We start from the raw sequence: 26,075 nt of genomic DNA, 5'->3' as shown, positions 1-26,075 counted from the left end.
TCTAGAACTGGAGACAGGTTGCATAACACAAAGGCTGGGAGTAGACTTGTTGGATCACTGTAGATTTATTTGTTCAGTCTGGCTGAGCAGGCTAAATGTGCCTCTCAATTTCTCCCCCTGCAACCAGCACTCCTGCAGCTGTGCAGTTGAACGCTCCTGGAACGGCCCTGGAACGCTCATTGATTTAACCCATTGTTTATCATAAAACTAGCCAAATGTCAAAATGTGTGTATTACTATGCTGCTGGAACAAGCTCTTCTTAATGTTAATGCCGCAATCGCATGCACTTTGCATACATTAAATGAACAATAAAGTCAAAAGCATCTATCTCTCGGCTGGGTAATTAACATGGAAATTGGGGAGCTGTATTTTGACTGCTCTCTTCTCCCCTCTGGCCCTGATGGGCGGATCGCCCTGACGCACAACTAATGAATGAGCTTGTGATTTATGGCCAGGGAGGAGTCTGTGTGTGTGTGTGTGTGTGTGTGTGTGTGTGTGTGTATATTTGTGTATGTGTGCATGAATCTGAAATAAGTTTCTAAAGGTCAACACTTTGTCTGATCTGCCTACCCATGTGCCATGATGGCCAGTGACCGATAGGTAAGGTAAAGAGAATCACTGAGAGTCTCAGACATGCCTCACATTGCAGCCGTTAGCTCTCAGGCACATCAGGGAAGGAAACTGACTTATCCAAACAGCTCAAGAAGCAAACAAGAATTTTTTTAAGTACTGAATTTATAACTCGTAGTCTAGGAATCTTAAAAGAGCATTAAACGTAATAACCAGCTGCCGTGAGAGGGTTCTCTCCCTTCACTCTGTATTACACTGAACCCGTCACCCCGGGATAGCATCTCTCATACCCTCCAGTTGAATTCTCCTCTCTGTGCTTTTAAACGTTCACTCATTGCTTGTCTTCCCTTTCTCTCCATGTAACCTCTGTCAATATAGACATGTTCTTCCCTGCCTTTTTGTGCAAATATTCTCCAAAAATGTGCTCTGAATACAAAACAAGCAAAAATAAAACCAACCAAAATTCTTTTACGGAAGCGCACGCTGTACATGGTTCATGTTTTTTTATTTTTTTTATTTCATTTTTACAAAACAACAAGGACTACCAAAAAGTTAGCCACTGGAACGGATAGCTTTGTTTTGTTTTTTTTGTTGATGTTCAGAACACATTTTCACACTGTCTTCAAAGCACGCGTTCAAAAAACAACAACAAAAAAAAAAGTCCTATGGGTACAGTCTTCCGTAATGGATATCAAAGGACAAACTTGTTCCACGTTCTCTTCTGACCACAGCAGTCACCTACTCCAGTGGTGGGGGGAGTCAAAGCTAGCAGGTTCCTGGGCTGGCACAGGTCCAGATTGCCTTGCTGGCTGGTTGACAACACACGTTGTGCTTTGTATTTTCTGTTGCTCTCCAACACAACAAGAGTGCAATATTATTTATGCATTCAAAAGTACTGTATACATTTGTACAAAAAGAGATTGGCACATTCAGACAGTAATGTTCTTTTATATTGGACCTTTTAGCGTGTTTTACTTCTTTTCTTATAAATACAATATATTTCTTCTTTCCCTGTATCTGGACCCCATGTAAAAACCTTAAAGAAAAAAAATATTTACAGTGACAATGAGATTTAAAATGGCCCCATGAGAGTCATAAATAACAATAACAATAACAATAATAATAATAATAATAACAATAATAATAATAATAATAACAACAACAACAACATAATGAAAAGTCCGTGATTTGCGTGTGGTGAGGCAGACAATAGGTCTGAGTACTCATTCCGCTCTCTACAGATCTGTTTTTTACTAGGCAGAGAGTACACTGAAGAAACTCAAAGATGTTTGTTGAAGATCTTTTTTTCCCCAACTATCAGCATTCCCTTATCTCATCTCCTGAGAAGAACAAAAATTGAAGCAGATTAAAGATTTGGATTAAGTAGTAATATAATTTTTACATCGCAAAATACACACTGATAAAATGGCCTTGCACAAAAATTTTTTAATTTTGGCTCTAATCTTCTTTTGTACTGCAAACTCAATGGGAAGCACGGGAGAAGCAGCTGAGTTGAGTCTTCATGGATTATTTACTTCAGCACATATCTGGAGGGACAGATCAGTGTATGAGCTGAGAAAATCCAAGACCGTAAAGCTCAGCCTGCTTCTTGGAGTCCTGCAGGGTCCATTCCCCAAAGCTACCCGGCACATTTCCACGCGCTCTGTCCGGCTGGTGAGACAGCACTGAGAAAGGGGGTAACCCAAAACTCCCTCCCCCAGGAACACACTGGCCTCTTTTGTGTGACCTGCTTTTAAAGTTCCCAGAGGGGTAACTTGAGCAGGGGTGAGATCTGAAGACAGAGGGGTCTGTGATTGAGGATGGGTGCACACCCTTTCTCCCCATGTTGGGACTCTTTTGCTTTGGTGACTGTGATAGGTGAGAGGGTGCGTCGTCTGGCTAGCCTGGGACTCTGTACTGCTGATCAAAGCTCAGCACAGACCTCATTCTACAGCATTAATATGGCACAGAGACATAGAGTTTGCCAGGATCTTTGATTTTATAATGTCATTTACTAATTAATACCTAAATAGCTAGTAACCTGACAGTAACAGGAGTAAACTTCACTAATTACTCCTCACTACAATAATCTAGTCAGTAAAGTGGCAGGATTTAGTAACAAATTTGAGTAAACAATTTAGTCAACTAACTAGTAGTCAGATTCATGAAAACAACAGTATACTGTAATAATTGATTACTTTTTGCTAAGATAATAATTACTTAAATATTAATGAAAGCACTATAAGTGTTACCATTTTCTTTATAGCAAAGCTTATGTCATACATTTTTCACAAAAAGTAATAATAAAATAATAATGTTCTGAATGTACTGAAAAGTGCAACAGACCTGAAACGATAAATCAAGGCTTTTAGAGAAACAAGCATAGATGGTCTAAATCACTTGCATGTCTAATGTAGTTTTTCATAAATGGTTGGAAGGAACTATTGACTGATTGAACTATCAGACCTTACCTGCTGCATATGCAGAGGCCCTTTACTGTACTAAGAGCTCCACACTACACTCAGATAGAAACTTTTAGAAATCTCAGCCAATTCTGTCTCCATCCCAAGAACAAAAAAGGAGCATTTACTGAGTGTTTTCATCTGTGAGAAGGGTTCATGATTAGAAATAGGGTTGGGGAGAGGGCAGTTCCTGCAAGGAGGCTACAGTGTTCAGGATAATTTCTGAGTGTTGCAAGCTTCACCGATGAATTTGTCCGAGAGCTAGTCAAGAGAGACCATGGCCGTAAACTTACAGTGGTCTGAAAAAGTGTTTGCCCTCTTCCTGATATCTTATTTTTTGCATGCTTGTCACACTTAAATGTTTCAGATCATCAAACAAATTTAAATATTAGACAAAGATAACACAGGTAAACACAAAATACAATTTTTAAATTTAGGTTTTTATTATTAAGGGAAAAAAAATCCAAAGCTACATGGCCCTGTGTGAAAGAGTGATTGCCCCCTAAACCTAATAACCTAATAAGGGTGGTTGGGCCACCCTTAGCAGCAACAACTGCAATCAAGCATTTGTGATAACTGGCAATGAGTCTTTTACAGTGCTGTGGAGGAATTTCTGCCCACTCATCTTGGCAGAACTGTAGTAATTCGGCCACATTGGAGGGTTTTCAAGCATGAACCGCCTTTTTAAGGTCATGCCACAATATCTCAATCTGACTCAGGTGAGGACTTTGACTAGGCCACTCCAAAGTCTTCATTTTGTTTTTCTTAAGCCATTCAGAGGTGGACTTGCTGGTGTGTTTTGGATCATTGTCCTGCTGCAGAACCCAAGTGAGCTTCAGCTTGAGGTAACAAACAGATGGCCGGACATTCTCCTTCAGGATTTTTTGGTAGACAGCAAAATTCATGGTTCTATTTACTACAGCAAGTCTTCCAGGTCCTGAAGCAGCAAAAAAAATCACACTACCACCAACATATTTTACAGTTGGTATGATGTTACATTTCTGAAATGCTGTGTTACTTTTACACCAGATGTAATGGGACTTTTGTCTTGTCAGTCCACAGAGTATTTTCCAAAAGTCTTGGGGATCATCAAGGTCTTTTCTGGCAAAACTGAGATGAGCCTTTATGTTCTTTTTGCTCAGCAGTGGTTTTTGCCTTGGAACTCTGCCATGCAGGCCATTTTTGCCCCGTCTCTTTCTGATGGTGGAGTCATGAACTACTGACCTTAACTGAGGCAAATGAGGCCTGCAGTTCTTTGGATGTTGTTGTGGGGTCTTTTGTGACCCCTTGGATGAGTCGTCGCTGCAATCTGGGGGTAGTTTTGGTCAGCCAGCCACTCCTGGGAAGGTTCACTACTGTTCCATGTTTTTGCCATTTGGGGATAATGGCTCACTGTGGTTTGCTGGAGTCCCAATGATTTAGAAATGGCCTTATAACCTTTTCCAGACTGATAGATCTCCATTACTTTGTATCTCATTTGTTCCTGAATTTCTTTGGATCGCAGCATGCTGTCTAGATTTTGAGGATCTTTTGGTCTACTTCACTTTGTCAGGCAGGTTCTATTTAAGTTATTTCTTGATTGAAAACATGTATGGCATTAATCAGGCCTGGGTGTAGCTAGAGAAATTAAACTCAGCTTTCCAAAGATATGATAAACCACAGTTAATTTATGTTTTAACAGGTGGCGCAATCACTTTTTCACACATTTGTTTGATGATCTGAAACATTTAAGTGTGACAAACATGCAAAAAAATAAGATATCAGGAAGGGAGCAAACACTTTTTCACACCACTGTATATTGCACAGAAAACAAGTCTATCTCAGAATCCTAAGTCTCAGGTTGCTATAGAATGCTTAAATTCTTTGTGATGTAATCTTCAGGTCAATTTCTTACATCATTTCTTTTCCGGCTGTTTCCGTGACCTCGAGATCCTGTTGATCCTCGTGATGAAGAGCTTCCTGTTGTGGAGCAGTTGCTGGACATCTGACCACGTGGCAGGAAGTTGGGCTTGTGGTAAGGAATCAAGTCATCATCTGTGGAGTGACACATTTAACTCATCAATCAGTTCTAAAGCATTGAGCTTTGGACAATAAGGAAAAGGGGAGATTTACATAGCAACTCTATTCATTAGCTTTAGCTATTCAAGTTTTTGATGGAAGACAAAAAATTTAAGTCAAAATGGATTTTTCCCTGGGAATATCTGAGCCTCTGTGTGCTGCATATGCACTGTGTAAATCAGTGTGTCCAGCAAACATGCAGTGCATGGCCATGGTGTACAGATGGAGCGTGTCTGTGCAATCGGTCTTCTCACCATCCTTCTTTCTCTGAGCTGAGATCTTGCGGTTGGGTGTGCTGTGCTCTCTTCTCTCCATGGAGGACATGTAGCCCCCCTCCCTGTCTGGGGCTGTCTGCCCTCTCTCTAGGCCTGACTCATCCTCAGGTGGGGGTTCGGGAGGAGGGGGCAGATCTGGCGAGATAAGAGCTCCGCGTTAGCAAAACTGAGTGGTCGGACATGAGCTCATAGCTACATCAAAATATACAAGCTCATGAAGGATGACCAATGTGTTACACACACACACACACACACACACACACACACACACACACACACACACACACACACACACACACACAAGAAGATTACACAAAAAATAGGTGCTCTCACCTCCTTGAATGATGTCTCTGCGGTACTGGCCACTCTTTGAGGTCTTCTTTTTCATCCTGGCCTTCTGGGTGGGAGGGGTCTGCACATCCCCTACAGATGTTCTCGCTCGCACTATGGAATGGGATTTTGATACTGACCTAAGCATTGAACACACACTGATCTTTGGGGTTTTATTGTCATAGCCCCAAAAAGCAATAAAGCAAAGATGTTTTACAAGTGCATGCGCACACACAAACACACACACACACACACACACACACACACACACACACGCACACACATGCACAACACACACCTGGTGTGTTAACATTGTCTGCACTCTGTCCCGTTCCTTGGCTCACATCCCGTCTGTGTGTGGAGCGCTGTGGTGTACTGCTCTCGGGAACCTCTGAATTGGCTGACAGGTTCTGATTGGTCTGCGTAAGGGGGGGGCTGGGAGCCCGGGGAATGGGCACTGGTCCACACGGCAACCGTCTGTCAACATCAAATATGACTGCTCAATTACAGCTCAGCAATGACTGCACAAACAGACATCAGTTATGCGTCACTCGGGCTCACGCAGCCCTTACATGCTCTGTTTTGATGCAGACTTCCACCTGCCGAGAAACTTCACAACAGTGTTGTCAGAAAGCCTGTGTTTCACAGTAGGACACAGCAGCTATAAAAAACAGGAACTGGCTGAGGGATCAATTATTCATAAGGCACATGTCTCCTAGGCAGGAACAAAGGAGCAAGTGGTGAAAACACCTCCAGAGAGAAAGAAAACAAATGTATTGCTGTGTCATGGTGGGGTGACGGGTAACGAATTCTCTACAGGCCGCTGTGATATATAGATGCGGGGAGGTGAAGAGCACGTCTTCGGTCTGACACCCGCAATATCTTGCCAGGGCCACGTTTGTATGGTTTCTTCCAGTTAGCAAACCTTCCATTTTTAGTTTGGTTAGAAGAAAGCGTCCTCACCGTCCTGCCTGGGTCTGTTCCGGGTGGGGCAGTCGCGCAGTGTCTTCCCTGGGCGAGGGCGTGAGGGTAGCTGTCGACTGGTGGCTGTAGGAATTGGTTGGGGAAGCGGCCTCTCCTCTGGGAGGGGGCAGTGGCTCATCCTCCGATACTCCATCCATGAGGTAGGTCCTCTCTGGGAGTGGTGGACACCAGTCCTCCTCATCAGAACTGGATACCCACGGAGAGAGAGGAAGGGTAGCGAAATATTAGTGTCACACTCTGTAGACACACTCTACACACTCTGTAGACACACTCTACACACTCTGTAGACACACTCTACACACTCTGTTGACACACTTCACACTCTGTTGACACACTCTTCACACTCATTTTCAGCCTTTTTTTTTTGGACAGCGGTAACAAATGTGTTTAGTTAAACACTTATACAACTGATTTCATGAATGATATTTAACACTCCATTGCTATACTTTTGGTTGAAGTTAAGTGCCGTGGTATGTCACCTTTGTCTGTTCGACGACTGGCCTGCGTATCACTTTCCAATCTGCCAGAGCAGATGGAGGAGGCATCCATGGCCCCTGGCTAACTACGCGGTTTGGGGCTTCAGCAAAGAGCAGTCCATGTCGGAGAGAAATGATGACGACTTAATACTGAGCCTTTCTGAGTGACAATCAGTGCTGCACCCTGAGGTGTTCACATACCACTCCGTGGAGCTTTGATAGTGAAAGACTTGGGTTGAAAAGGGAGCTAGCTTTGCAGGCGTGGCAGGAATTTGAACTGTGCTGCTAAACTGTTGTGTGCCAGAGCTACGAGGTTAACAGTCCAAATGAAGGGAATGAGAAAAGCTTTGGTGGTAATGCAATAACCAGGACCAAGCTCCTCTGAAAGTACCAGAGGGCTCAAGCAAAGGTCATCGCCGTTTATCCTCAAGTTCATCGCAAATTGGAGAACTTCACTGTAGGCTAGTAATGGAAATTGAGTTTGGCCGGGCGGCCGGGCAGCTGTGCGTGCTAACGTGCTGAATGATCCTGTTCTGCTCAGGGGGAAGAACATGAGAAGGTCTGTACCTGCTGCTAGCTAATGACATTACCGCTGGCCTGCTGGAAGGAGAAGGATAGGGGCCGGTGTCTGCGCTATCAGCGCTGCTCATCTTGCCCTTGTGGATGAGCGAGCCAGGCCCGCTTAACGGCTACAAGTCATACGCCTCACTTCCTCCACGGGCCCTTTGGGCAGCCATTCAGGTAGAGTGGCAGCAAGAGCGATGATTATGTGTTTAACCTGTCACCACTCACGCGCACACACAGCGCACACACAGCGCACACACACACACACACACACACACACACACACAGTGCCTGCGTTCATGCCGCTCAGGGACTGGCATGAGTCCCTCTGCCAGCTAACGGCAGTGTAATGCGATATTGGGTAAGGAAGAAACAGGGGCCTCGAAGCCTTAGACCCATGCTATGCTCCTTGCTTAGGGAACAGGCCGCAGGCCAGAGCAGCGGCCAGCATGTTGCTAATGTTGTTAGCTGCCAAAGAGAGCCCTGTCAGGGCCAATAACACACACCAGCAGCACGGCTAATGGAGCAGCCTTTCCTGGAATAGGCATGGAACATTAGAGGCTTTCTGAGGCCACGTCAGCATATTATAGGCTGTCTTCTCATACGTTTTCAGCCGGCTGACACACTGGCCCCTGCAAATTCGATAAGCATTATATTTGAATGTCAAAATTCAAAGCACCCATGGAAATGCAGTTTGAAAAAGAATTGTCCATATTAAGCAAAACCCTGTGCAGAAGTAATTTAAGAACACTGTAGTGCAGTCATTATACCCCAAAAATCCATTTCTAAACTCTGGGCACAAGATTCCTTGGCTTGCAGTAGCTTAAGCCTTGGTTAAATAGCGTGCTATGTGTGAATACATATTTATATGATAATTTACTCCAAGAGGAAACTTAAGACTTAAGACGAGATCTGTAATGGAAAAAAGAATGATTGTGTGTTTGTTCGTGGCAAGCACATAAGACATGATCATAATGGAGCTTACCCCATTTCCTCGATGTGTTCGTCTTCATCTTCGTCCTCATCTTCACAGTGCTCTAACTCTCCAAGGGAGGGTGGGGGGGGGCGACGGCTCCGTCCAGTTCAAAGATGGAGTCTTCACTGCCTTCCCCATTGACTTCTGCTTTGACTGCTTAGCTACAGAGAGGTTGGAGAGGCGCCGTCAAGAAAATAATGGTGTTTTGGTGTTTGATGGCATTTTTCGCCCATCAAACAGGAGAAACAATGGCAGGTGTTTCGAAAGCACGTCACATCAAAACAGATCCAGCACAGATCCGACACAGAAAATGCAATCAACGTATCAATCAACATATCAATTGGATGGGAGCGAAAGGAACTTTTAAGGTCTCTTAACCTATACCGTTATCAGCCTTGGAGCGGTCCGGCTGGGCATACTGCACGTTTGAGGTCCCTGGTTGGTTAATCCAGTGGCCACCATCCTGGTCGGGGCTGCAGGGCACCTGGTTAGTGAAAGGCATGATGGGAGTGCTGGCGTAAGGTGTGGTGTGCTGGGAGTACTGGGCCGTAAAGCTGCGCAGGTCTTCAGCGGCGGGGTCGATGGTGCTATAGATGGGGCCCTCGTTGGAGCCAGTGCTATACTTCTCAGTCTGGTTCAGGTAGTTAGAAATCCCAGCCTCTGTAAGAGCAGGGATTAGAAATGGATTAGAGATGATCTCAAATTAAACTTGGGGAGAAGTATCAACAAACACTAATGCACAGAGCCAGGAGATGTTTCATGTTGACTTATCAAAACCAAAGACTTTATCATGTGCCTTGGGCTATCAGTAGATGCCTGTTATTGTACTGATGTACAGTGATCTCTGAAGGTGCCTTTGCTTACCGCTGTAGTATCGCTCTGCTGTGTCAGGTTTGGAAGTACAGCAGTTGGCTGATTCTTTGCCATTATGAACAAGATTTGTAGTGGGCCATGAATCAGCCAGCCAGGGGTAGTTCCCTATGTTAGAACCCAACACACCAGGCCTGGAAATAAGAAAGAGGGAGGTCATTCAAATGCAGGCCAGTATCTCCTTGGTACTCTGTTCTTGCATTCTTTACATTCTTAACTATGTACTGAGTCACTTGCCTTCCATTTAGTCCCGAGCCTTCTCCATGAGGAAAGCCAACTGTTGGAGGGATAGAGGCAAGACAATAAACTCTTCTTAAGGTTAGCTAGTTATTTAGGTTAGCTAAGTATCTCAAACATCTTCATTTTGGTTGTTGTTTTTTTTTTGGGGGGGGGGGGAGTCTACCTGAGGGTGTGTATGCAAATGAAGCTGTGTAGTGACTCAGTTCCTTTCTCTTCTTGCGTCTGCAGTATATCCACATGCTGAAGCCCATGAGGATTACCCAGCATGCTCCACCAATGCCTGCGATGAAGGCAGGCTGTTTCACCACGTCTGTAATCTGCTCTGCAAGACTCACATTCTGATCTGAGTCACTGCCTTCAGCTGATACCCCAGGCTGCTCCGCTTGCAACTCTGAGATTGAGAGAGAGAGAGAGAGAGAGAGAGAGAGAGATATATTCAGAAGGCTCACATAAAATAGAGAAGATAAATATCCCCCTTTTCTTATCAAAGAACATTTTTTTTGTTTCTTGTTATTTCTACACAGCAACATGAACCAAAAACAACAACCGTTTTAAAGAGAACATGCAAATTATAATGTTTGCATTACTGTCAGTACAGACAAATTGATGGAGGCTGTGAAAGTTTGCAAACAAAATTACTGTTTCAGCTTTCACTTAACATGTAGACCATGAATGAGCAACTCACAGTACCCCACACTCTCTTCCTGTATGGCCCATGGGTCGGTGTATCATTGTTGTTTGATTTCTGGATCGAACATTGACTGGTTGCATTCAAAGTAATTTATTACTGCAATTATGCACTAATGGTAGACTTACAAAGCGCAGGTACCACTGGCCAATTGTAGCTACCTGCGTGCAGTCATTGTTTTTGTGGAGGTACATTTGATAAAGATGAGCAATATAAAGAGAAAAATGACCATGGGGACTGTAAATTTCAGCCGAGATTGGAGGCAGGTGACCTTTTTCCGGAGTTCAAGGGGAAAGCGGCGGGCTTGGAGAAATCTGCAACAAATGGGTTTCCATTGTGCCACTAGCCACAAAGAGAAATACACCAAGTACCCTGTGAAAGTAGGAGCTGAACTGAATGAACTGGAAGTTAAAACCCAGCAGCAGCAGACACCTTTCACTAAAGCAACAGTGGGGTATAATCCTGTCTACAACAGTGGGCAAAAGTCCTGTCTACAACAGTGGGGTAGAGTTCTGTCTACAACAGTGGGGTAGAGTTCTGTCTACAACAGTGGGCAAAAGTCCTGTCTACAACAGTGGGCAAAAGTCCTGTCTACAACAGTGGGCAAAAGTCCTGTCTACAAGAGTAGGGTATAGTACTGTCTACAACAGTGGGGTAGAGTTCTGTCTACAACAGTGGGGTAGAGTCCTGTCTACAACAGTGGGGTAGAGTTCTGTCTACAACAGTGGGCAAAAGTCCTGTCTACAACAGTGGGCAAAAGTCCTGTCTACAACAGTGGGCAAAAGTCCTGTCTACAAGAGTAGGGTATAATCCTGTCTACAACAGTGGGGTAGAGTCCTGTCTACAACAGTGGGGTAGAGTTCTGTCTACAACAGTGGGCAAAAGTCCTGTCTACAACAGTGGGCAAAAGTCCTGTCTACAACAGTGGGCAAAAGTCCTGTCTACAAGAGTAGGGTATAATCCTGTCTACAACAGTGGGGTAGAGTCCTGTCTACAACAGTGGGGTAGAGTTCTGTCTACAACAGTGGGGTAGAGTTCTGTCTACAACAGTGGGCAAAAGTCCTGTCTACAACAGTGGGCAAAAGTCCTGTCTACAAGAGTAGGGTATAATCCTGTCTACAACAGTGGGATAGAGTCCTGTCTACAACAGTGGGCAAAAGTCCTGTCTACAAGAGTAGGGTATAGTCCTGTCTACAACAGTGGGCAAAAGTCCTGTCTACAAGAGTAGGGTATAATCCTGTCCACAACAGTGGGCAAAAGTCCTGTCTACAACAGTGGGGTAGAGTTCTGTCTACAACAGTGGGGTAGAGTCCTGTCTACAACAGTGGGCAAAAGTCCTGTCTACAACAGTGGGGTAGAGTTCTGTCTACAACAGTGGGCAAAAGTCCTATCTACAACAGTGGGCAAAAGTCCTGTCTACAACAGTGGGCAAAAGTCCTGTCTACAAGAGTAGGGTATAATCCTGTCTACAACAGTGGGCAAAAGTCCTGTCTACAACAGTGGGCAAAAGTCCTGTCTACAAGAGTAGGGTATAATCCTGTCTACAACAGTGGGCAAAAGTCCTGTCTACAACAGTGGGGTAGAGTTCTGTCTACAACAGTGGGGTAGAGTCCTGTCTACAACAGTGGGCAAAAGTCCTGTCTACAAGAGTAGGGTATAGTCCTGTCTACAACAGTGGGCAAAAGTCCTGTCTACAACAGTGGGGTAGAGTCCTGTCTACAACAGTGGGCAAAAGTCCTGTCTACAAGAGTGTGGTAGAATCCTGTCTACAACAGTGGGCAAAAGTCCTGTCTACAAAAGTGGGGTAGAGTCCTGTCTACAACAGTGGGGTAGAGTCCTGTCTACAACAGTGGGCAAAAGACCTGTCTACAACAGTGGGGTAGAGTCCTGTCTACAACAGTGTGGTAGAGTCCTGTCTACAAGAGTGGGCAAAAGTCCTGTCTACAAGAGTGTGGTAGATTCCTGTCTACAACAGTGGGCAAAAGTCCTGTCTACAAGAGTGGGGTAGAGTCCCGTCTACAAGAGTAGGATAGAGTCCTGTCTACAACAGTGGGGTAGAGTCCTGTCTACATCCGTGGGGTTGAGTCCTGTCTATAACAGTAGGGTAGAGTCCTGTGTACAACAGTGGGGCAGAGTCCTGTCTATAACAGTGGGGCAGAGTCCTGTCTACATCCGTGGGGAAAAGTCCTTCCTACAAGAGTGGTCTTAAGTCCTGTTTACAATAGTAGCGTAGAGTCCTGTCTACACCTTGTGCTGCTTCATTTGGGCTTGGACTGAAATGTCACTATGTATGATCAAGATTGTGATCTTTTGGTGATTCAGTGGGCAAATGCTTTGAATCAGTGTCATTAGCTTGCTGTGTAGTAACATGACAAATATGTTACAATTAAGATTAAATTCAGGGAAACCTAAGACAGGAAATAAATGACTGCTGATATTTTATCCGCACTCTGGATAGGAATACAGATGTCACTGATGCATGTTCCTTACTGTCACAAGAACTATTCACAGCTCATTTGTGGTTATTAAAGATTGAAATTTGCATGAAAAATTAAGTTATAAAAGATGAGTAAGAATCAGACTGTATGATTCTTGGTTAATTAGTCATTATAATGGGCAAATCCAGTTAGGGAGTTGACTGTATAAGACTAAAAATCTGTACACACCCTAGAGGAGACTAAAATTCACTACCATTAAAATTGGCATGCATGATGTACACTTTAACATGAATTCATGTACATGCAGCATCTATGGTAAATAAATCTAGCATAAAAAGTAAACACATGTTTGCTATTTCAGTAGGCACTCACTGATCATCACAGAGACTGGTTGGCTCCGGGTGCCCACTCCAGCAGTGGTCACTGCTGCTACCTCCACCTGGTAGAGCACGCCAGGAAGTAGGCCCTTCACCAGGGTGTACAGCAAGCTCCCGTCCACCGTCTGGTTAATGTGGTAGCGTGTTTGAGAGTCATTTCCCAGGCACCATATCTGAGAAGCACACCGCACACCAGTAAGCAATCATTCCAAGCAGCTTCCAGACTACTGTTACACTGTTATACCCAAGTTACTCCACAGGACCGTAGCATTAAAGGAGTCATGATATTAGACCAGGTCAGCAATTGTTGAGAAAGACAGGTGGCCATCATGATTTAGCAGTTTCTGACTAGGGCATTGGTATTTAAAATATTCCAGTGGATGGTATCCCATACCACATTATAATCAAAGATGAATGAGAAATGTATTTATCTGCCTTTTATTAGTAATGCTATGTGGAAATAAAAGTGTAGCGAAACAATGTGAACTAGATGTATAAAGGCCGTTATACCCCTCAAGTAGAAATCTTTTCGGCTGCTCCATTCAGTTTTGTACCTGAATTGCAAATCCCCTTACCCTGTATTCTTGGATCACTCCATTCTGCATCTCAGCGGGGGGAGGCTGCCATGAACCCTGATGCCGGAGCTGTTGCTGAGTTTGACTGCTGACACAGTCACGGCCTGAGGAGGGGCCACTGGGGACTACCAAAAGGCAAAATTACAAACAATAAAAAGTTGCTCTTGGTATTCTTTTGAGAACTTTAAAACCATAAAACTTTAACATTTAAACTAATGTTAAAAATGCTTTGCTAAACCTAAAGTAACTGTGAGGTTGAGGCTCACCCTCTTCGGGCGTTTGGAGGGTCAGCAGGTGGCTGTCCATGCCCTGGAACTCATTGAAGAAGGGTCTGATTTTGACCTCGTACTCAGTGCCTTTGAGCAGGTCGACGAGGACTGCGCTGCGTTCAGGCCCGGCCTTCACGTCTTGCTGGAGCCAGGAGCCTCCTACGGGCCGGTACAGTAGCCGGTAGCCCTGAATGTACTGGGACTGCCGATCAACCTGTGATCAACCAGAGATGCACCTCAGAGATAGCACCTGGCAAAAAGTGTCTGTCCTGAACGCACATCTTTTCTCTCTGTACAAACAGGCAATGTCGGTGAGGTTGTGGATAGACCATTATTCATGGTTCATTGTTTAGTAGTGATAGCTGCAGCATTTAGGCCTGCTGGTGTGTGTGAGTAAATATGGTGTGGGGACCGAGAGGGTGGATGTGGTCAGTACTCACGGTCCACGTGAGCTGGACCCTGGATCCCGTTATTAGCACAGGCTGCTGCAGCTCGACGGCCACCTCCCCCAGCTCACGCTGCACCTGCCTGTGGTCCACGCCCTGACCCGTCGGACTCACATCTAAACAAACAAAACATCACAAATGTAGCATGAAAGGGCCAGGCCGGGATTCTAGACCCGTTTACATTTAAAGCATCTGGCAAATGTTCTCATCTCAAACAGCTTCCATATTTACCAGTATGACAGTAGATGTGCTCCCCTGGGAATCAAACCCATGATCTTAGCGTTACAAGCAAAATTTTGATCTTCTTTACCAGATGAGTCATCAGTGCCAAAGACTAGCTTCAGCACATCTTAAAATCAGCACCGTTCAAAATAATCAGCCCACTTCAGACTGCTAGTTTCTTTTTAGACATTTTTTTACAGGTGCAATAATGTGCATGAGCATCCATAGTGATGAGACAGCAGACTGCCCGAATACACACCCTGTGTGCGCACTGGCTCCGAGATGGGACTGGGGTCACTCAGGCCGTAGGCGTTGACCGCGCGGACGATGAACAGGTAGATGGTGTTAGGAGAGAGGCCACCGACCGTGTGCTTCTCAAGTCTCACCAGATCTGCCACTGTCTGCCACGTACTGCCTGCAGACTGACTGCACAACAAAACACAGAGCACCTTAAATAACCAAAGGACCAATAGGCCTGTTCATTCAATTTACATTCTGCCTTCAGCACTACAGAAGGAGCTGCCAGCCCTGAAGGAAAACCATCCTGAGATGTGAGTACAGTTAACAGTTAAGCCACCCATCTAACGTTTGGGTGTAAAATCACAACACACACACTGCATCCATTCTAGCGCTGCCTAGTCATTTTCAGATTCAGAGTGATAGAATGTGTGTGTGTGTGTGTGTGTGTGTGTTCAAACAGAAACTGTCAGTGTTGTGGCTGTTCATCTGTGAGCCTGGAGAGACCTATTACATGCTCTGCTGAAGGATGTAGGCCCATGCTGAGGTAGCGCACTGCTGTGTTCCTGGATATGAGCTGTGTGATGACAGGACTATTCTTAGCTGGGCTAAGCTACATGCGCCCAGCAACCACATCACAGGCTGCCAGCACTATGCTGATGGGACTTCTTCACACATATAAATATATATATAGACACACACACACCACTTTATTGGAACATTACATTAACGTTTATTTATTAGAACCATGTTGGAGATGTACAATTAAAGAGTGGAGTCAAACTGCTGCCATGTACAGTTTTTATTAGCTATCCTCCAACTCCTCATCAACAGCCTGTTTCAGCGTTAGTTAGTGTTGGATCTTTGTCGCGGGCAGACCACGCTCAACCAAGCACGTGCAGAGCTCTGCAACCCCGCTGTGCCTGATACACTCCTGCTGCCAAGCCACTGCTCTGGCAGTGACACTGCTATGTTGGGGATGATCTGCCCCCAGATAATATCTGTTCGGCAGTGGCCCCATAGGCCAGGTGCCGACCAATGGAGAACAGGGTAAAGACAGGCTAACATATTGTGCAATGATAACAGGTTACAGACTGCAATTGTACACCTGTAAAATACACAGATAAGATTATATATATTCCAATTTCACACCTATGAAATGTCCCTACTAATGCCTCGTATAGGGTTTACAGAGAGGACTGGTTCCTAGTGCAGGACACGTGTGTAGAGGATGACACTGAGTATATAACGGTGAACGGACGTGTATTTTGCGGTGTGTTACTAGCTTCCTGGAACAGAATCCTACAAAAATGAAAAGGAAATGGCAATGATTCTGATTGAAACCAACCCACACTTGTAATAATGAAAGGGCTTTGGATATGAATTGAGGAACATTCCCAAACATTTGGGAATAATGAAGGATCATAAATTGACTTTGCTTCAAACTCAGAAGAACTCATTTGTGAGAAAGGATGGCCAAGACTGCATATATTAGAAGATCAGTTCATTTGGACTAGTAAGACGGCTCCACTCTACCGTTACTTCATCCAGAAGCTTGGAACATCCTGTTTTGCTTCATTGCTCTTTCTTTGTCAGTGAATAATAAAAATGGGAAGCAAGCCATCATGAACATGGCCAGCAAAACTGGCGGGGCAAAGTTTAATATCTTATTTCAGACCCATCTACACATGATAAGCACTATTGTAAGTCACTCGAGCAAGAGGATCTGGTGAATGCTGTAGAAGAGAAATGATGCAGTGAATCCTTTAAGCATCACATTCAAACTGATTCCTGTAGGCATTCATTATAAGTTAAAGCAACCTTGAACAAAATGTGCTTGTAAAGGGCCCAGTTAACAGTAACTAGGTACTGGGGTAGATAATCTTTGTGGTTGTGAGACTTGGAATGATATCTATTACACTGTTATTGTGTACTGTAGGGTTTTTCTTGCATTACCGCATGTTTTTGTACTATTTTTGCTTTTTAGTGTTTTGTATGTTGTTACTGTGCATTGCTGGCTAGTTTGCTGTTTTGTATTGTACATGCACTGGCAGCCTGTGGGAACAAAATAAATTTCCCGCTTGGATATAATAAATGCATCACATATCTGCAGAGTCACTGCAGTATGTCCTACAGATAGGGGGCCTTGTTATTGCACATACAATGATATTCATTAAAATGTGTATGGAAAAAGCGATCGAAGAGTAGCATTCTTACCGGCTGAGAATGTTGAGACAAAGGACTAGTAACTGGCTCAGCTAACAGAAGATTCTCCAATCATGGTATAAATGCCGCATGAAAAAAACTTTTCACACATGCCTACACTGCTCTTCCACCAAAAAGATCAAAAGTTGATTGGACTCATATTACCGAATCCAACCCCAACCCCTGCAACCCCATAAAAGAAGTCATGAATTTTAAGCGCGTGCATCTGTCCAACGGAGCAGCTCCACTCCGTGTATCTTCATTTGTCTGCGGTTAAGCAGCGTCTTTGTTCAGCGCGGCCGTCGTGCGGGCTGCCGCGTCCCCAGGTTCAGTCCGCCCCCCCACGGCCATTCCCAGCGTAGACGCAGCCCCCCGCCCCGCACTCGCGTGGAGGCCCAGCAACACCGAGAGGCTCATAAATATTCAACCTATAGCACCTCCACAGCACGCCCATAAATCCAAGGTCACTTTGGCTATCAGCAAATGCACAAGTTCTGACGCTCTGCTGCCCACTCCTCTCCTCTCCTCCCCTCCCCTCCTCTGCCTTTTCTCTGCTGCTCTCCTCCTTTCCTTTCATAACCTCTCGTCTCTCCTCCTCTCCCACAAGAATGCATATAGATAAGAAAGCGCTATCTCCTCCTTCATACAGGCACGGTCTCTCGCTCTCTCTCTCCCTCTCTCACACACACACACACACATCTGGGCATTCCGTAAATCTGAGTGGTCTCACGGCAAGGTGTAAGGAACTTACCCTTGCTCTCATTGTTCTTCCATATTCCAATTATTACTATTGCTTCATTCTCTCTCCCTCTCCCCTCAACTCCTCTCCCTCTCTACTTCCCATCTTCTACCCTTTCTCCCTCCACTCCATGTCCCACAGCACCTCAGGAAAGAAAATATTATTGTAAACACTCTATTCAGCCCCAGAGCACTCTATAAAGAATCAATTTTGGGTCGTGTGGCACTGCAAACCACTGCCCAAGGGGCCATGAAGGGGAGTGAATTGTGTGTGTGTTTTGGTTTGTGTGTTTGTGCATGTGTGTGTGTGTGTGTGTGTGTGTATGGCGTTCACAAATTAATCTAATTCTATTTTCTGCTTCACAAACTGACAATGCTTTGAGGGAGGCTATTCCACAGTTAATGGTAACAAATACAACACAAATACAATAGTAAAAAATACAACAAATAACAAAACAGAATACAGGATTATACAGCAGTGAACAGCAACAAAGCATGTGTGTGTGGTGTCTGTGGTGTATGTTTTGTCTGTGTGTGTGTGTGTGTTTGCTGCTCAGTCTATATCGCGCCCTCTGTAAGCCTCCTCTGAGAAGCCCAGATTTCAGCTCTGTAATTAGAGGTAGCCCCATTTTAGCAGGCTTACAATAGCCTAAAGAGCTGTCCGGGTGGACTGGATTTGAATTCATTAGCATGGCACATTTCAGTCCCTTGGTCTGGTTGAGAGACCAGAGCTACTAACTAACATGTATAAAAAAACAAAACATGCAGTGGTCGGATGCTTTACGCGCAGGTTAGAGATCACTCTGAAATGTGTCAGCGCTGCAAGTGAAAGAATGAGAAAAAAGAGTCGGGGGTAGAGAGGCAGGGAACAGAGGGTCAAGGATAGGGCACCCACAGGGCTGTCACGCCTGACCAGCCTCAGTGACACACTGACACTGAATTAATAAAAAATGAAAAATGTCTCACAAGAGCTGCCTCTCACGGGAGGTGCTAATATCCAGCAGAGAGGAGGAGAGAGAGAGAGAGAAATTGAGAGGGAGAGAGAGAGATAGAGAGAGAGAGAGAGAGAGAGAGAGAGAGAGAGAGAGACCCTGGAATGCATGAGGGAGTGAATAAACGGACATGTAGAAGAGAGAGAATTACGAGTGATCCTCTGTAGGACTGCTTTCATAACACATGTCTGTGAGTGTGGGTGCTGGTCAGCCTGTATGTGTGTGTGTGTGTGTGTGTGTGTGTGTGTGTGTGTGTGTGTGTGTGTCTGTTCATGTGTATATGACAGAAGTCTTTGCCTACCGTATACGCTGCACTCCTTACCTGAACGCCTCGATGATGTACGAGGTGACGGCAGCTCCACCCTCATGAGCATTGGGTTGCCAGGTCAGGGTTACACTGTTCCGGGTAACATCCGTTACCACAGGCTTCTGGGGAGGGCCAGGCAGTTGGTAAGGTTCTGACGCAGGAGACACAGCCATACCTCCACTCTCTGCAACACACACACACATGCACTGAAAGACTCATGCTTTTATTCTGTATTCTGAATGTAGCGTTCCTTACATTCGGATGCTTGATGTTTTTTTCTAAAAAGGTTTTCCAGGGGTTAAGGCCAGGTTTTATCTGTTTGGAGAAACGTGACACCAAGGCATCCGTTATAAAGGCATCCGTTATATTTCAATTAAACCAGTCCAAGTTAAGGTGTTTCCATTCTGTGCTGCACAAACTGATAATGGCAATGTTTGCGGGAAACTATTGCACAGCTCACGGTAACAAAAACAACACATTACCAAAAAACGTGACAAGGATATATAGTGGTAAAAGAGTAGCAACAAAATGTGTGTGTGTGTGTGTGTGTGTGAGTGTGTGTGCGTGTTTACCTTTCACAGTAAGTACTCCACTCCAAGTTGTCTCGCCACTTGCGCTGGAGGCAACGCAGGTGTAGACCCCGGAGTCGGTTTCCTAGCAACAGCATGATCAGGGTCAGCCTCTGTGTGGACACACTACCTTTCAAAGCCTCACGGGCATGCTGGCAATCAGATAAATCTCCACTCCTCAACTTCCACCGCCCTCCACTATACTACAACACCACATACCAAGCGTAGCTACCATGCGTCATGAAGGTCACTGGACTGATAGGAAGCCTCCCATTTGGGGCCAGACAGCCCAGTGTAAATCAAGAACATCATCTCCACTTGTATAAACACTATAAATATTATGGAGCCAAATTCTCATCATTTCCAAAGTAATGGTGCGTCTTGCCAAAACACACACACACACACAAAAAATGACCGCACAGGAGAGGACGATGCTGGGCTCCCACGTAAGGACTAGCACAATACCATCACCAGGGTGGTGAGAATCCTGGAGTCAGATAAGTCAATGACTTTGGCCAATGACTTTGGCCCATGCATCACAAATCTCTCATTGATCAAAACGTCTCAATCAGAAGAGCGCTGACTGGTATACTGCAAGGCTTTTGGCAGAAAGCTCACACTAGCAATGCTATTGAAGGAGTATGGGATAGAGTATGTGTTCAAAAAGGAAGTCAAAGACTTGGGAGAGGTGTGGAGTGGGGGGGGGGGGACTATAGTTGAGGTGAGGACAACAAAATGTTCACTCCCAAGCTGGAGGGCCAGATCAAGACTGAATCTGCTTACAGCAGTGGAATGAACAAGTGAACAGAGTGAACAAGTCAGAATTCCCTCTCTGTCTCTCTCTGACAAATACCCAATAGTGCTGACAGCTCAGGGGAGCCACTCATAGCTCTGAGTCACACACACGCACATACGCACACACACACGCGCACACACACACACACAGCACACACACACACAGCACACACAGCACACACACACAGTATGCACACACACACACACACGCACACACACGCGCACGCACACACACACACACACACACACGTGCACACGCGCACGCACATACACGCACACACACACACAACATATACACACACCCACACACATGCACACACACACACACACAACATATACACACACACACACACGCGCACACAACATATACACACACGCACACACACGCACACACACACGTGCACACGCGCACGCACACACACGCATACACACACACACACAACATATACACACACGCACACACACACAACATATACACACACAACATATACACATACGCACACACACGCACACACACACACACACACACACACAAAACCAAAAACAAAACCATACACACATATCTAAACATATACAATCTGACGCCATATCGCCAGTAACATTACAGGTTGACTTATTCTGGAGCTCAGACACATGACTTGTGCATTTAGGTAACTGTGCTTGATTAAACACTGCATCAGTGTCACACCATATCTCAGCTCCTTAGACTTATATTATTATATAAATTATTTAAAAAAAAATATTTCAGCATCCTTTGGCAATGTGGAAGCATGTGGTAATGCATCCTCAGAGCTATTTTGGCCTGAGCTGTCAAAGTCTCTTGGGAGTGAGAAAGGGAGTGAGATGGAGTGATAGCAGCAGAGAGAGAGAGAGGCAGGGAGAAGGAGTATGTGAAAGTATGTGAGACTTTTCCCTCAGACTTCTCGGACTTTTCTACCAGTTAACTCTACTGGCCAGACCCTGTCCCTGGTGGCTGGTGGAGCACTGGGCACGCTCAGTTGGTATCTGCTGATTACTCATGCTTGGCAGGTCCGAACATTACACATACGGTTAAAAATGCATGAGTGGAGAGGCAGCAGGGAGATGCAGAGTTTTCCAGCTCTCAGGATCCTCCCCCACTTTCAATTTTCCCTCACTCTTTTCCACCATTTTCTCTTCCTCTCCTAACTATCTGTTCTTTCCAGGTTACGGATATTAGCCCTGTTTCTTTGGCCGTCTCACTGCCTTCAGACCAGAGGGCCACAGACTCTTCTGCTGAGCCTCATCACAGGCCTCTCTCTGTCTGTGGGTTTTAGCCTGTCAGCGTGGGACTCCTGCACTCCTCTCTCAGACTGGGGCATGCAGCCATCTGTGGGAACTTCAGGGTGCGTTCCCCTCCTGGCCGTCACGAGGAGGGCGCCGGAGGCCAAAGCCAGTTACGAACCAGACAGGGACGGGCTCGCTACTCCTGAACCCCAACGAAATCTCCTTCATACGCGAAGAGAAATCCAAGACCTCTTTTAATACAGCACATGCGGAACCTGAGAGAAAGGTCCTACTCTGAAAGCAGTGACTGTCGCAGTCAGAAAAACACACACGTGTGTGTGTGTGTGTGTGTGTGTGTGTGTGTGTGTGTGTGTGTGTGTGTTTGTAGTTTCTCCAGAACAGAGGATAATCAGAGAAACGTACTGGTTACCATAGATAACAAATCAGGGTAGCAGAGGGTGCAGGAGCTCATAAAGATTACATGACCTCACTCTCCTTCTATGTCCCTCAATGTTTCTCTCTCTCTTCCTCTCTAGGACTGGATGAGCATTTAATTAAAGGCTCAGCGATCGTTAATCTTTCTGGGCCACAATCAATTAACCCATCATCGTTGCCCACTGTGGTGCCTGCCCCCCCCCCCCCCAGGTGAAGCACACAGAAACACACAAACACACACACCCACACACACACACACGCACATGCCTGCCCACACACGCGCGTGCGCACACACACGGGCATGGACAAACGATCCCAAGCACGCACACACGCGCAGACACCCTAAGGAATAGATTTCATTAAGCCGGTGCTACTGCCGGCAACAGTACATATACAGTCATTACTATCATAATCATCAGCCTTCTTGTACAAGGCTGCAGCTCGACAGGCAGGGTCACCCGTGAACCACGCCGAGCAGATTCTAATAGCAGCCCTACATATTAAACACTTCTGTGTGCTGTCAGTTTAAACACCTCTCGCCTGACCCCATCAGAGACTGGAGTGCCGCGCTACACACGCAGCACTCGTGTTCTGTCTGTACCTTCTGTTGCTGTGTGAGACTCGCACAGAAATGCTCTCTGAGGTGAAGCAAACAGAAGACTGGCAGATGAGCTGATCCATAGGCATATATTTGCAAATACAGCACAACAGCATATGGTGACTGTCAGATGAGACATTTAACAATGAAACTTCATGAGCTGAAGGGGATTTGATTTGCAATGTCCCATATGCTACTATCTTCATCGTATTACCCTTTAAAATAATAAAGTATTCATATAGCACACAGATACACACACACACACACACACACACACACACACATTCACACACATACACTCTGCAGAGTACCTGCAGGGCTATGATTTGTAAAGTGCCATTCTCCATTAGGTTGATGCGCTCATCATTTCCCAGGATTCTTTGCCCATCTCTCTCCCACTGGATACTGGGCAGTGGGTTTCCCATCACGTAGCACTGCAGCTGGGCAGTTGCCCCAGGTGCAAGAGTCTGATTGGCTGGGCCTTGGCGGATGATGGGTGGCACACGGTCGGATGGAGCTGCATTCAAACAAACATATGCATAAGACCGAGCACCTCTATTACTATTAAAGCCTTTTAAAAGACCATTAAGACTGAGAAAAGACATTAAATATATGTATGTTTATATACATTGTATATATATAGGGCCTACTTTTTAAAAGTACTTTTAAATGCATTATGCAAACTGTAATTGAAGACAATTTGAATAGAACTTTGGAAACACGCGTGAGAAAAGAGATTCAACATGCTGCATGTATTCCTCTTCAGACCTCCTCTGTTGACTGCCAGTCCATGCTGGGAGGAAGTATCCCTAAATGAGCTCTGGACCAGTAGATTTTGGACTGGGACTGTGTGATGGAGCTGAGATGAACTTGGATGGATGGCGGTGATTGTCAGACGATGTCTGCAGACCTCCGGGTCGTAACACGTGTGTGCCCGCCTCATGCCGAGTGTGTGGTGAAGCAGGGCTCTGGCGCGTGAGCACGGGGGCCAATGGCACTGGATGCACCAGGTCAGCAGGTCTTCACCACGGCACGCCGTGAAGGTCTGTTACTGCTCCGAGAGCAGTGTGAAGGGTTGACACGCTCCACTCGAAATAAATTATTTACTGATTGTTTAGCAGCAGACCCCCACAAGTTTACCTAAGTTCGTAATAAATAATTCACTTGCTGGTTCCTTCAGTATGTGGCGTTCTCTCCTTCCCAATAGAAGACAGGGAAGAAAGTATGGTAACTTCCATATATACACTTTATCTCTTAGAAGCACAAGAAGATGAGAGCTATGCGGCTTAGATCTCAAACTTACATAAGATCATATTCAGTGTCTTCACAGTCAGTTTGTACTGGTGTAACACTCTTTAGGCTGTTCTGAACACGTTACATCTTTTTAATGAAGCAGAGAGAGTTCTGGAACACTTCACAGTGCACAGAGGGAAATTAAGGAAGTGAACGCTATTGTCTGGCAAGGGCAGAGCCGGTCAGCTCTGGGAAATGCGCTCACGACCCCGCTGCTCAGATTAAGCTCCCCCTTAGTGAGAAGGGTCAGAGAGGAAGGGAGAGAGAGAGAGAGAGAGAGAGAGAGAGAGAGCGAGAGAGAGAGAGAGAGATGGAGGACAAAGGGAAATATAGAGAGTTTAGTTTTGGTGGACTTTTAGAAACAAATGCGAAAGGTGTGTGTGTGTGTATGTGCATGTGCATCTGGAGGTGAAACTCCAGATAATAATTTTGTCTTCCAGCATTGAGTGGTTTATTTTGGTTTAATGTTGCGGCACTGAAGTGCAGCGCCATGTGCACAACACACACACACACACACACACACACACACACACACACACAACACACACACACACACACAGACACACACACAGACACACACACAGACAACACACACAGACACACACACAGACCACACACACACACAAACAAACACACACAAAGAGTTTATTGGTCATGTGGGGAGCAGGAGGGCGGGCATATGTTGCAGGGTTATTTGCATAGTGCGATGGCTGCTTGTCCTTTTTGATTACAGCTCCCCTGCCTCCTGCAGCTTGCTTGTTTGGGGACGTGGAAATTTTAATTTGGGGCAGCTTTGCTTTTTAATTTATTTTTGGTTCGGGAAAATGAGTGGCACTAAGCAATGCGGCAGTTTGTTCAAACACAAATTAAATATATCTCAAATGTCTGTGATAAGGTCTTGCACAAATAATGCAATTAAGTTATAGAGTTGGAAGCCTAATGTTATTAGGCCGATATTAAAGTATCAATCCACTGTTACTGTCTCTGTGTGGGAGGTAAGATGATGTGTGGGGGTGTCTATGTGCTGAATTTCACATACACACACACACACACACGCATGAATGCACGCACAAATGCATACATATAAGTACATACGTGCGTGCGTGCGCATACACACACACACACACACACACACACACACACACACACACACACACACACACACACTAACACACTAACACACACACACACACACACACAACAGGTGCTTTGAAAGCTGTTACCCACCATCCTCTACCTCCAGCAAGGCTTTGGTAAGAACGCTGCCAGCCACGCTGATAGCCTGGCAGATATAATACCCAGAATCCTCGCTGTGCACGTCACTGATGGTCAGCTCACCGCTCAGCGAAACCGAGAAACGACCTGACTGTGCGGGCGGCTGGCTGGGGAACAGCAGGATCTGTGCAGACGTACGGAGGCATCACAAACACGATTAGCACATTATCACATCATTACACAGCCACACCTACCTGTACCGCTGCCATGTCTACTACAGCCTAAACCTATTGTACAGGTTGCTGCATTGACTGAATTGGACTAGTAAAACATTAAAAAAAAAACTGTTTTGGCTTTCAGGAATTAACCAATGATCTATTGTAAACAAAACTGTAATGTAATTTGTAACATTATCAGAAAACAGGGGATTATATTTTCTAAACTAAGTGTGAACATAAAACCTACACCAATAACAATATCATTTAAAGGACATAAACTCAGATAGACACATGCTTGCTAACATGCGTTATGCATTTTCATCCAGATTTAATCCTATAAAGATATACAAGACAGATACAGAACAAGGTAGTTAAAGGTTGATTATCATTTGTAAAGATGCTACAACA

The 26,075-nt window shown here is 45.2% G+C and overlaps 1 protein-coding gene across 1 annotated transcript in view; it reads right to left on the bottom strand.

The window, feature by feature from the left end:
• Positions 1-1,077: 1,077 nt before the first annotated feature.
• Positions 1,078-26,075, bottom strand: part of robo3 (roundabout, axon guidance receptor, homolog 3 (Drosophila)) — a 68,221-nt gene continuing 43,223 nt past the window's right edge. Inside the window, 22 exon segments of the mRNA XM_035535642.1 lie at positions 1,078-1,910; positions 4,927-5,066; positions 5,345-5,500; positions 5,699-5,809; positions 5,994-6,172; positions 6,659-6,865; positions 8,705-8,790; positions 8,792-8,856; positions 9,080-9,355; positions 9,560-9,699; positions 9,803-9,842; positions 9,969-10,196; positions 13,304-13,481; positions 13,884-13,939; positions 13,942-14,001; positions 14,150-14,366; positions 14,593-14,714; positions 15,080-15,246; positions 19,315-19,483; positions 19,872-19,953; positions 23,253-23,458; positions 25,462-25,633. Coding sequence (XP_035391535.1) covers positions 1,899-1,910; positions 4,927-5,066; positions 5,345-5,500; positions 5,699-5,809; positions 5,994-6,172; positions 6,659-6,865; positions 8,705-8,790; positions 8,792-8,856; positions 9,080-9,355; positions 9,560-9,699; positions 9,803-9,842; positions 9,969-10,196; positions 13,304-13,481; positions 13,884-13,939; positions 13,942-14,001; positions 14,150-14,366; positions 14,593-14,714; positions 15,080-15,246; positions 19,315-19,483; positions 19,872-19,953; positions 23,253-23,458; positions 25,462-25,633 — 3,069 coding nt within the window. The 3' untranslated portion in view covers positions 1,078-1,898.

The sequence above is a fragment of the Electrophorus electricus genome, chromosome 17 (assembly GCF_013358815.1).
Source record: "Electrophorus electricus isolate fEleEle1 chromosome 17, fEleEle1.pri, whole genome shotgun sequence".
Taxonomy (NCBI): Eukaryota; Metazoa; Chordata; class Actinopteri; order Gymnotiformes; family Gymnotidae; genus Electrophorus; species Electrophorus electricus.
Note: the sequence above shows the minus strand (reverse complement) of the source record. Positions and strands in the feature narration are given on the sequence as shown.